This window comes from Festucalex cinctus, chromosome 21, assembly GCF_051991245.1.
Source record: "Festucalex cinctus isolate MCC-2025b chromosome 21, RoL_Fcin_1.0, whole genome shotgun sequence".
Lineage (NCBI taxonomy): Eukaryota > Metazoa > Chordata > Actinopteri > Syngnathiformes > Syngnathidae > Festucalex > Festucalex cinctus.
The window spans coordinates 17,117,000-17,129,263 of NC_135431.1; the positions used below are offsets into that span (position 1 = coordinate 17,117,000).

A 12,264-nucleotide genomic window follows, 5' to 3' on the forward strand; every position below is an offset into this window, starting at 1 on the left:
TAACCGGACCAATTGCGCGATTACTTCATGTAACTTTTTCGCCGCACTTGTCATTCAGCTATCCCAGGAATTCAACAGCACTCGCTATCACCTAGCTCGCCACAATAAGGACATTTTGTCCAAACCGCATATCTCGTTAACGATACAAAATCATAAGCTGTCAACATTAGAACATTATTTTGGAAAAGCGCAGTTACGCACACTGGTGAGTTGTCAAACGCGGCCGGCCAAGCGAATTAGTAGCGAGCTAACATGCTATCCGCAAGTCGTTGTTGCGTTAGCTTAGCAGCAACACATATACAGGCCGCGAGGCTAGGGATAATATTTGGGCTTTCAACTAAGTAATTTTACATACTTTATGTTCAATGGAGGACTCTTGATGCAGTTTACCTTTGTTAAACACGCTTTTAATGCCAGCGCATGCGCGTAGAGGCACTTATCTTGTACAGTGACGCCAACGCAGACGGTTCTTGTTTTGTGATACACACTAGCATGTTTTCTACTGAAACGGCTAATACTTATACTCAACATTTCATCTCGAATTTTGAATGTTTTTTCCCATCTGATTAACGATGTTAATGTGTGTTCTCTTGCATCCCCATTGTCCAACCTGTTGGACCACTTGACAGATGCTCTGAATGCCTCATCACGGACGGTGCCCTCATGTCAGCAGTATCCAAATGTGAACTCGGTCTTTAAAAAGACCCAAACCGACCCCAAGAGTCTCGGCTGCGTCCTTGACTTGTGTCACATCCTCTTCATCTCCCTCATCGTCTTCGTACATGCTCTTACATGAAGAGAGGGGAGAAACCAGAGGGCTACAGGCAGATGAGACCCAAAACGTTCCCGGCCAGCAACTACAGCGGCAACAGTCAACACATGCTGCAGGAAATCCGGAACAGTTTGCGAAACCTGTCCAAGCCCTCCGACCCGCCCAAAGTGGACTTCAGCGGGAAAATGCTCCCGGAGGACTTGAGGCAACAGGGGCGCTGTTATAACCCCAAGAACCCACATCACAAGGCTCTGCAGGAGATCCGCGAGTCGCTGATGCCTTTCGCCAATGAGGCCAGCACTTCAGCTGAGCTCAGCAAACACATGCCGACGGAGCCTCCGTTTGCTGGGTTTGACGAGGTAAGAGCAGCGTGTTTGTAATCAGTCAGTACAAAAACATGTGCACATTGTACACATAACTCAGTGATTCATAATCACGAGGCGCATCTTGTTTTTGTCATAACTATTTGAAAAATGTCCAGAATGGCAAGTGGAACGATGAGTATGAAGAATATCAACTATTATCAGTTCTGTCTTCTTTTTGATGAAGTGAGTACAAGCAAGAAAATTAGTGATCAAATGTGACATAGTAAAAAAAATTAAAAAAAAACTTTAATTTTTCGTTGTTGTTTTTTTGAAGAGTTAAAAAAAAAGTTTGAGAAAATTAGGAATTGGACCGATTATTAGCCCCGTTCTTCAGTATTTTTTATTTTATTTATTTTTTTAATCTGAAGGTCGTAATGATATAACTTAGTTGACTTCATAAGAGATTTTACTCACCCTTTCTGCACCTTTTGTTTTTGTTTGAAATTAAAACTATACAGTAAGTGAAATTTTAACATTTCAGTTGTTTTGAAATTTTAGAAAACTTTGACTAGAAAAATACAAGGAGCTATTTATTACTTAAAACATGCTGATGGGAGTTCCCTGAAATTACAATTTTTAAACGAAGATGTCTTAATAAGTTGTTCATTTAAAATATGCTTCAAGACATTTCATCTCAAGGTGTCAAAATAAATCAGTTAATCGACAACTATTTTAGTCGCCATTTTTTAACTTAACTGTTCAAATCCTCTGATTTCAACTGCTCAACACTAATTATTCATTGATTTTTGTTTAGTTGTTTTTTATATTACTAAATAATATCAAATAAAAAGAATTGGTTAATAAAGTAGTAAATGAAGTAATCATTTTTTTCTGATTAATCGATGGATTGAATAATCAGAATATCACAATAATGACAGCCCTTATTTCAACAAAGAGGAGTTTGTATTTTTTCCCTAAAAATTTGCACCAATAATTTCCCTTTTTTCTTTTTTCTTTTTTTTTTACTGATAGTTAATATCGACTTAAAAAAAAAAAAAGCTTCGGCCGAACTCTGGAGAACATTTGTAGTTTATTCCATGAGGCCTTCACTTATTTTATTTTCATGAAACTATCATTACATTTTCTGGATCAAATTGACCCATTTTAAAGCTTTAAAAAGTGTAATCAGATTTTTATTTATTTATTTATTTTTTGTGCAGACTGCCGGTCGCAGTGTGGGGACAGCTGCTGATTACTTGGCGAAGGTGACCTACCAGGACTCGATGAGGGAACAGATGGTTGCGAGCAATCCAAGCACCGCATGCCTCAAAACTCCAGGTAGGTCAGCAGGGACTCACTTCCCCACCTTCCTCTTATTTAAAAAAAAAAAAAAAAAAATTATTTCATGTAAAAAATCCGTTCTTCAACGTATTCAGTTTTCAGCTCATGTGCTGTTTGCAGGCGCGACTCACATTCAGCAGTCGCTACTGCGAAGGCCCAGCTGGAAAGGCTCGAAAGAGTCGCTGGCTCCTCGCCACGCCATCATGTACCGCTCAGACAGTCCGGGCCCGCCTCCCGCCTTCCCGCAGGCTCACCCCGGCGGCAGCCAGCGAGCCAACCCCCCGCTGCCGCCTCAAGTGCGCAGCGTCACGCCCCCGCCGTCCCGCGGGCCCGTGCCGTCGGCGTCCTCCTGGGACAGCAACCCGTCCACCAAGCGCTTCTCGGGCAACCTGGATTATCTGGTGCCTCGCATCTCGCCGGCGCCTCCAGGTGGGCACCAGCCCATCATCATGCAAAGTTCGGCGGGAAATAAGTTCGCCTTCCCGCCGGGATGGCCTCAGAACGGCTCGCCTCAAGCTGACTATGCGTCGGCGGGCGGGCGGCAGCCTCCTCCCCCCTACCCGCTCAACCCGAGCAGCCGGCACAGCCCCACCGACCAAATGGCGTCGTCGCCGTCGTACGTCAACGGCGGGAACGTCCCTCCATCCCTGATGGTTCCCATTCGGAACAGCCACAACCTCGATGTGACCAACATGGGGCCTCATTCCTGGTCTCAAAGCGCCAACCAGCCTCCGTCGTCGGATGCGTCGCCGTCCTGGCAGCACAGCCTGCTGGCGCGCTCCAATTCCTTGAACAGCCGCGCCGGCTCGCAGCCGTCCGCCACCACCGTCACCGCCGTCACGCAGGCGCCCATCCTGCAGCCCGTCAAGAGCACGCGGGTCCAGAAACCCGAACTGCACACCGCCGTCGCCCCCGCGCACCCGCCGTGGATGCAGCAGCCCGCTCACTTGCCGGAGAACTCCGCCCCCGTGGTGGCTGAGGTCCCCAGCTACCAGGGACCACCTCCGCCTTACCCCAAGCACCTCCTCCAGCAGCCAGCGGCGCCGTCGCCGCCGGCGTACGAGCACGGCAAGCACGCGCCGGAGCCCGCCGAGGACGAGGCGGAAAGCGGCGAGGTCAACGCGACGGCGGCGGAGAAGGAGAAGAAGCAGATCACGACGTCGCCCGTCCCCGTGCGGCGCAACAAGAAGGACGAGGAGCGCCGGGGCGAGTCGGGCCGCGTAGCTCTGTACTCGCCGCAGGCCTTCAAGTTCTTCATGGAGCAGCACGTGGAGAACATCCTGAAGAACCACCAGCAGCGCATCCGCCGGAGGAACCAGCTGGAGAGCGAGATGCAGCGGGTGAGAAGCCGAAAACGATTTGCTTTCAGATGAAGCCACTTTCCTGCACTCTTTGACTTCCTGTATGCTCGTTTTCACGCTGTTCTGTTTTTCTTGGCCCTTCTCTCTCTTTTCTCTCCTTGCCGTCACTAACAGCTGAGCTGAGAGGTAAAAGTATCTGATTGCGATATATACAAACACGTTTGCTTCGCATGCAGCCTCCATTGTTTGATTCATCACAACGCTGCATTTTAATAATAATAACAATACATTTAATTTACCAGCGCTTTTTGAGACACCCAAGGACACTTGACGGGGCAAAAAAAAAAAAAAATTCTGTTGAAACACAGTGAAACACCCCCGTTAAGACCCACCCGCAATAGGTGAAAATCTACCACCTCTCTCACACACATTGAAAACATGTAAGCATGTTAAAATAAAAAAAAATAATAATAATCTGATCCTTTTTCAGCCCATATCAGTCATCTGAAAATCTCGTGATCGATCCTGATGTCCAGTCATGTGATCGGATCGGGACAACCCTAATTTAGAAAAAAAAAAAGAAAGAAAAAAAAAAAAGAACGAAATCAGATTGTGACAACCCTAATTCAAAAAATATAAGAAGAAATTAGAAATAATAATTAAAAAAAAAAAGATCTTTTTCATTTTCTGAAAATCCCATAATTGGCCTCAATTTCCAGTCATGTGATCGAGTTGGTGCAACCCTAATTTACAGATTATGCAAAATTAAAAATCTGATCTTTTTCATCCAATGCCATTTATCAGAAAATCTCGTGATCGTGATGATTTCCAATCAGGATCCGATCAGGATAACCCTAATTTAGAACTTAAAGAAATTTTAATCCGGTCTTTGAAAATCCGATCAGGACAACCCTAATTTGGAATATAAGAACATTTCAAAATCTGATCTTTATAAATCAGGTTGTGAGAACCCTAAGAATTAAGAAAATTTTAAAATCGATCTTTAAAAATATTATCGGGACAAACCTAATAGGAATTTAAAAACAAAAATTGTGATTATAACAACTCTAATCTAGAAATGCCGAAAATTTAATAAAAAAAATCTGATGTTTAAAAACCCTTATTTTGCAATTAAATTTAAAAAGCCGATCTTTTTCAGCTGATACCAGTTAGCTGAAAATCCTTTGATTGGTTCACGACAACCCTAATTCAGAAATTAAAACAAAAATGAAATCGGCGTTTTAGCAGTTACCAACAATAAATTGATTGGCGAGGGGAACACTGTCTTGCTGCGTGTATTTTGTCTGCCTTTACCTTTTCACATTTCCAACCCGAACTGCATGCGTGTTGATTAGGGATGTAACGATATCCAAACATCACGAAACGATATTATCACGATATGAAGTTCACGATACGATAATCATCACAATATTGTGGCACTTACTTGCTAGAGCACGCACATATTGAGCATATTACGTTCCCCTTCATCTGACCATTAGCGTGGATTTTAAACATCGAAGGGCCAAAACATGCTGTATGAACATTAAATTGCACTTAAAAACTAGCCACCAGAGGGTGCTAGAAACGCACAAATGGAAATCAACAAGACTTTTTTGTTTAACAGATGTGCTGCTTTTAATATGGTGACATGCCGATATCGTTACATCCCTCGTGTTGATGTGCTTTCATTCCGTCCGCTCACTCACCGGTTGCCTGTGGGCCCTCCAGGTGGGCCTGTCGTCAGACGCCCAGGAGCAGATGCGCATGATGCTCTGCCAGAAGGAGTCCAACTACATCCGGCTCAAGCGGGCCAAGATGGACAAGTGCATGTTCAAACGGATCAAGACGTTGGGCATCGGGGCCTTCGGCGAGGTGTGCCTGGCCCGCAAAGAGGACACGGGGGCGCTGTACGCCATGAAGACCCTCCGCAAGAAGGACGTGCTGCTCCGGAACCAGGTGGCCCACGTCAAGGCCGAGCGGGACATCCTGGCCGAGGCCGACAACGAGTGGGTGGTGCGCCTCTACTACTCGTTCCAGGACCGCGACAACCTGTACTTCGTCATGGAGTACATCCCCGGCGGCGACATGATGAGCCTCCTGATCCGCCTCGGCATCTTCAAGGAGGAGCTGGCGCACTTCTACATCGCCGAGCTCACCTGCGCCGTGGAGAGTGTGCACAAGATGGGCTTCATCCACCGCGACATCAAGCCGGACAACATCCTCATCGACCGCGACGGCCACATCAAGCTCACCGACTTCGGCCTCTGCACCGGGTTCCGCTGGACTCACGACTCCAAGTATTACCAGAGCGGTTAGTACAACTCAAAATCAGGTTTTTGCCGACTTGGCACGGTTGCGTTTCGGGGTGGGAAACGTCATGATGCGACACAATAGGCGATACAAGGCTTGCGATAACGATTATCTCGCGATATGAAGCGATGATCGATATATTGGTCAGGTAAGTCCACGCCACCGTAATCTACGATAAAACGACTCGACATAAACGGATGTTTTTTCAATGAGAAAATAGTTTCTTTTTGCACCATCACTGAAGCACAATATTAAAACTGGTGAGTACATTAGTGTATTATGTGTCATGTGTTATTATTATAGTTTTGGAATTTTTCATTTTAATTAATTTTTATTCTGTTTTGATTTTTTCGTTTTTATTTTCGTTTTTTTTTTTTTTCGTTTTTTTTTTTTTTTTTTTTCTTCTAGTTTTAATTAGTTTTCAGGTAGTTTTGTTAGTTTTTATTAGTTTTAGTTATTTAACTCGTTTGCTCCCAATAACGTGTAAATATGTTTTTTTGTTTTTTTTTAATGTTTTGTGCCCCAAAGATGTTTTTATACGTTTTTTTGTTTGTTTTTGTTTTTTTTATGCTACAGCATACAGGAGGCTTTGATGCAGCCTCTCAACTGCAAAGAACGGTTGCAGAAATGGTAGATATTACAAAAACGGCCAGCAGGTGGCAGCAGAGCAAAGGAGATCAGCCAGAGCCATGTTGAAAAAAGCTCAATTACTCACAATTTTAAATAGATTTGTGAAAACTGATGAAACTTAGCTCTCTTCTAATGCTAATTGCTGCAAAACAGCTTTTTTTTACTTTTTTTTTTCCTGATGAAAGAAGAGACTTTAATCTTTCTTTTGATAGTTTCCATGTTTTTACAGCAATAGAACACAATATTCTGTGGGTCTTGCAAAATCAGTCAAAATCCAGTAAAACAGCCGTGAGCGAACGGGATTGCTTCTGTGAAAATGGCTGAGAGTGAATGAGTTAATGAATGCTTAGTTGTAATTAAGTTTTAATTATTTATTTATTTTTTGTATTACTTCAATATTTTGTATTACTTGTAATATTAAAAAAACACCATGGGAGCGACGTCATCTGAAGGTGCTTTTCTATTGGCTGCTGCTAGATGATGTCACTTCTGTGTGGCCCTCTTTCAAACGTCCTTTTCCTGGTTGATATCGAAATAAAAATCACATTTAAAATCATCCCCAGAGGCTCATGCATCAAATTAATTACCAACGATGAAAACGAAGGACATTTTTGCCGTAATTATAGTTAGTTTTGTAAACATAAAATGTAGTTTCAGTTATTTTTTTTTATTTTTTTCTTAAAGCATTTTTGTTTTTACTTATTTTAACGACATTTTATGGAATTTTAGTTTTAGTTTTTTTCTGTGAGCAAATTTCAAAATCTACACTATAAATACCCACTATTGTCATGCAACATGCCAGTCAGTGACAGTCATTTATTTCATAGTGACACTTTTTGTGAAACATTGCCAAAGTAAATAAATGAATAAAATTACTTAAATATTAAATCAATATTAATATTCCTCAGAAATTGTGTGCTTCAAAAAGTCAAAACATAAAATATAAATATATGACCTGACTTTAAATGTGTTCCACAAGTAAAAGTAAGCTCATGAGTCTTCTTCGCCTGAAGACTTGCGTCCATTTCCCCGCCACTCTTATGAGGAGCTCCCCCTAGTGGCCCGCCAAGTAATTGCTCAAGGAGTAATGAACAATGAAGCCGTTTTAGCGGTACATCAACTACAAATATCGATACTTGGCATAGCCATGTCATTAATCGATCGGGAGACAAAGTATCACGATTCATCGAAATATCGTCACACTCATAAAAATGTTTTTGTTTGGGCTGCAGGGGACCACGTGAGGCAGGACAGCATGGACTTCAGTAAGGAGTGGGAGGACCCGGCCAACTGCCGCTGCACGGACCGGCTCAAGCCTCTGGAGAGGAGGAAGGCCCGACAGCACCAGCGCTGCTTGGCCCACTCGCTGGTGGGCACGCCCAACTACATCGCGCCCGAGGTTCTGCTCAGGACGGGTAAGTGACTGGTAAGAACCCGTTTCAGGTTTGCGTGTTTGCGTTTGTCAAACGTCCGCCTTGTCATGTAGGATACACGCAACTGTGTGATTGGTGGAGCGTGGGCGTCATTTTGTACGAGATGGTTGTCGGGCAGCCTCCGTTCTTAGCGACCACGCCCCTGGAGACGCAGCTCAAGGTATGTGGACCATAGACAGTAGGGATGCTCCATTTATGAAGAAAATATTCATCACCATTCACTTGGTAATAATTGATTAGGACGATCTTTTTATTTAGTTACAGTGGAACCTCTACTTAAGAACGTCTCTTCATACGAAATTTTCGAGTTACGAAACGCCTCAACGGGAAAATATTGCCTCTTGTTACGAAAGAAATTTCTCGATACGAAGGTAAAAATACATTACCGAACGCAAAATACTTTCGGCTATGGCTATTTCCTACCATAGGTACCTATGGTAGGAAATACTAGATCGGTGTTTGTGCATCGTTCTGGCATCCCATTGGCTAAGAGGAACCTCTACCATAGGTATCTATGAGCCTAGATACTAGATCGGTGTCTATACAGCGTCCTCATCATTCATCCCGCGGCCCATGAAGTGTTCCGTTCGTAAATGTATGAACTAACGGCCAACGAATTTGTGCAAAAATTCAAACAATTGGTGATTGATGAAGGCACAGTAAGTTTTTAATTCCGGGCCTTTTTTTTTGGGGGGGGGGGGGGTGCCTCGCCATACCGGAAGTTTCCATGACGTTTCAGAATTTGTTTAAAAGAATCGGCCAGAAAAAAAGTGTTCACCAGTCTGGCGTTTGCTCACTAAGATGATGTTTGCCTTGGACATTTACGAAGCATTGTTTAAAAACAAAAAAACAAAAAAAACAAACATCCTTGGATCAGTTCTTTGCAAAACACCAGGCAGAAAAAACACTTCTGAGAGAGAACATGAACCAAAGAGGGCAAAAAACGATGAGGACAGCAGTTAAAAAGGTAAATCACCATCATTTTTATTCTTTGTTTTTTTACATTACGCAGAACTCTCATTTATTGTGCAATAATCTAATTATAACGTATTTGTTACATGTTTTGATGCATTTTTATGCTACATAAAACATTTATGTCTGAATTTTGGGAGGCTCGGAACGGATTAGGGCATTTACATGGAAAATGCGTCTTTACTTACAAAATTTTCTACTTAAGAACTTTCTTCCGGAACCAATTAATTTCGTAAGTAGAGGTACCACTGTATTTATTTTTATTTTTTGGGTGCAAAACAAGATGATGTGTAAATGTAAAAAATATTAAGACAAGTTTCTATTGGACCAAACAAAATGTATTAGTTATTTTATTTATGTATTTTTTTTTTTTTAAATATCTATATTTTTTTTTAAAGTGCAAATGTACTTTTAAACAACTCAAAATAGTATAAATAATCTTTAGTTTATTTACGATTATGCCAATTTTGTAATTGTGGAGTGTAATAATTGAAATTGTAATTGGATGTCAATTAATTGCACAGCCCTAACATACAGTATCTCACAAAAGTCAGCACACCCCTCAGTATTCTGCAGATATTTCATTAGGTCTGAAGAAATGACACTTTATTGTTCACTCAAAATACAGTCAATAATAGTGACATCACTGGAATTATGTCGTGTGGTCTGACGAGACCAACATGCTTATTTTGTTGAAATGGTGTAACTTCAAATAAAACCATTAATACCCCCAAACCCACCTCAAAGACGACCACTGCCTTGCTAAAGGGGCTTCGGGTAAAGGGGACGGACTGACCAAGCATGTCTCCAGACCTAAGGAATTTTGACATTTTCACTTATGGGGTGTACTCATTTTTGTTGCCAATTGGGTTAACTATTAATGGCTGTATTGAGGGAGCAGTAGATTTACACTTTTCTTGGTCTCATCAGACCACGCGACATGGCTCCAGGGGGTTAGCTATTAATGGCTGTACTTTGAGGGGAAAAATACATTTACACTAGTACACCCACGCTTGATAACGTCTAAATGAAGTATTTTTGTCTCATCAGACCACACAACATGGTACTAGCTATTAATGACTGTATTTTGAGTTATATTGAGGGAGCAATACATTTACACTACTACACAAACACTTGACACCTGAATAAAATAAGTAAGTTGGTCTCATCAGACCGCACAACAATGTTCCAGCTATTATTGGCTGTGTTTTGAATTATTTTTGAGGGAACTTTTATGAATGCCACCCGCTCAGGTGATCAACTGGAAGAGCACCCTGCACATCCCCCCGCCTGCCAAGCTCAGCCCGGAGGCGTCGGACCTGGTGGTGAAGCTGTGCCGCGGGCCCGAGGACCGGCTGGGCCGGAACGGCGCCGACGAGATCAAAGCCCACCCCTTCTTCAAGGCCATCGACTTCTCCAGCGACCTGCGGCAGCAAGCGGCGCCGTACGTGCCCACCATCGCCCACTCCACCGACACGTCCAACTTCGACCCCGTGGACCCCGAGAAGCTGTGGAGCGGCGACAGCGACGGCGAGGACGACCTCGGCGACCCGGGCTGCTGGTTCCGCAACGGCAAGCACCCCGAGCACGCCTTCTACGAGTTCACCTTCCGCCGCTTCTTCGACAACAACGGACACCCGTACAGCTGCCCCAAGCCCATCGCGTACGAGGGCCTAAACGAGGACGAGGCCGATTGCGAGGGCCCCGAGCCGGAGACCCCCGACGGCCCGCCGGCTCAGGGTCGAGATCTCGTCTACGTGTAGCATTTCTCGGACCCCCAAGTGACGCTATTGAACTGCTCACGTTTTTTGTTTTTTTTTAATCACGTCGTCGGATTTTCCTAATTGAATCATGACGGTTAATGTTCAGCCATGTTACCTAATTTGGCCTAAACTTCCCTTAATTTTGCTTTTATTGGCTCCTCAAGTGCTTAATTTATTGACAAAAACCCTCACTGTTCACTTTTAGTGTGAGTACTTTCAAACGTTAATTTATATTTTGACTGTCGCATCTGGGACCTTAGTGACGTGACTGCTAGATAATTATCGATTGCTCCATTTATTCATTGCGGTGCCTTTTTTTTTTTTTGCACCAAATATAGTTAATTATCAGACTGGCATTAAATGTGTATGTAGTAGACCATTGATTGAACTACAGTAGGTTTTTGTTTTATTTTTCTAATTTATACCCATATTTATAAATGAAGTTGTACACAGTTGTAAATATTTCTTTTCCCTGTCACTGATTTTTTTTTCCCTCCCTAAGGGCAGGCCCTCTTCAATGTCCACTGCTACTTCCTTTTACTCAATGTTGATACTTCTACTTTTCGCTCGTCTCATCCAAAGCACTAAATAAGTGTTTAGTCGTTAGACACTTTAGAAAACACTTTTTCCCCCCCCCCCTCCACATCATGAGAGTAAAATGGACTGACTATTCCATAACCTTCCCTCTGTCTGCTTTGTGCTGAGCAAAGAACTCGAATGTAGTTTTTAGACTTAATGGTGACCATTGGACTTCTGCACTGGCTTTGTGTTGTCGCACAAGAATGACATTTGTGTTTTTCTGTGTGTACACTGTTGCTCCTGAGAGGTTACATGTTGGGGGAAAAGGGTGATTTAATAAAGAATGTCAAGAATGAAGAATGTTTCATGTATCGTGGTAACCAAACACAACCTGTTGTGACTGAGTATGCTCTTGCCTCGCTAATCGAATGAACACTGACTGCACTTTAATGCTACACTTTGTAACAATTTGCCCAAAAATATATATATAATTTTTTTTATTTGACCATTTAAATTTTTTTTAATTGGTAGATTAACACCATTAGTTGTTCAGAATGGAACTTCTGCAAGCTTCTGGCCAATAGTTTTCAAAGTGGACAGTGGATACGGATGTGACGTCATACGCGCAGAGAAAAAATCTTTTTTTTTCAGCCAGAGGTGGCAGTAGCGATTCGAAATTAAAATTTCTGCTTTCAGTAGTTTTTTAATCAAGCTGTTTTTTCTTTTTCTTTTTTTTTACATTGGTATGTAATGGAGAATGCATCTTATTGATTAAATTAGTTAATGCTGCTATTGCCAATATAGTACATTGGCAGTTTCATATAGTACATCATATCTTTTTGATAAATAAATTGACATCTAATGGGTTTTATATTGTACAATACCTATAATGTAGGGGTGTTAAAAAAAATCGATTCG

General features: G+C 42.5%; 1 protein-coding gene across 2 annotated transcripts; it reads left to right on the top strand.

Annotated features, from left to right (window-relative positions):
- Nucleotides 1-35: 35 nt before the first annotated feature.
- Nucleotides 36-11,706, top strand: lats1 (large tumor suppressor kinase 1). Of its 2 annotated transcripts, XM_077509853.1 has the most exons (9): nt 36-205; nt 630-672; nt 754-1,131; nt 2,298-2,415; nt 2,539-3,758; nt 5,448-6,030; nt 7,892-8,074; nt 8,146-8,252; nt 10,318-11,706. In XM_077509853.1, exons 2-9 carry the CDS (start codon nt 664-666, stop codon nt 10,825-10,827), a joined length of 3,108 nt encoding a protein of 1,035 aa, XP_077365979.1. In that variant the 5' UTR covers nt 36-205; nt 630-663; the 3' UTR covers nt 10,828-11,706. The 2 variants fall into 2 exon arrangements, with proteins under 2 accessions (XP_077365979.1, XP_077365980.1); XM_077509854.1 differs by having other exon boundaries at nt 630-1,131.
- Nucleotides 11,707-12,264: the final 558 nt, after the last annotated feature.

Coding starts and splice junctions, on each gene's coding strand:
- lats1 (XM_077509853.1), top strand. Junction 6,031..7,891: donor CTCCAAGTATTACCAGAGCG/GTTAGTACAACT, acceptor TTTGGGCTGCAG/GGGACCACGTGAGGCAGGAC. Junction 8,075..8,145: donor CGAGGTTCTGCTCAGGACGG/GTAAGTGACTGG, acceptor CTTGTCATGTAG/GATACACGCAACTGTGTGAT.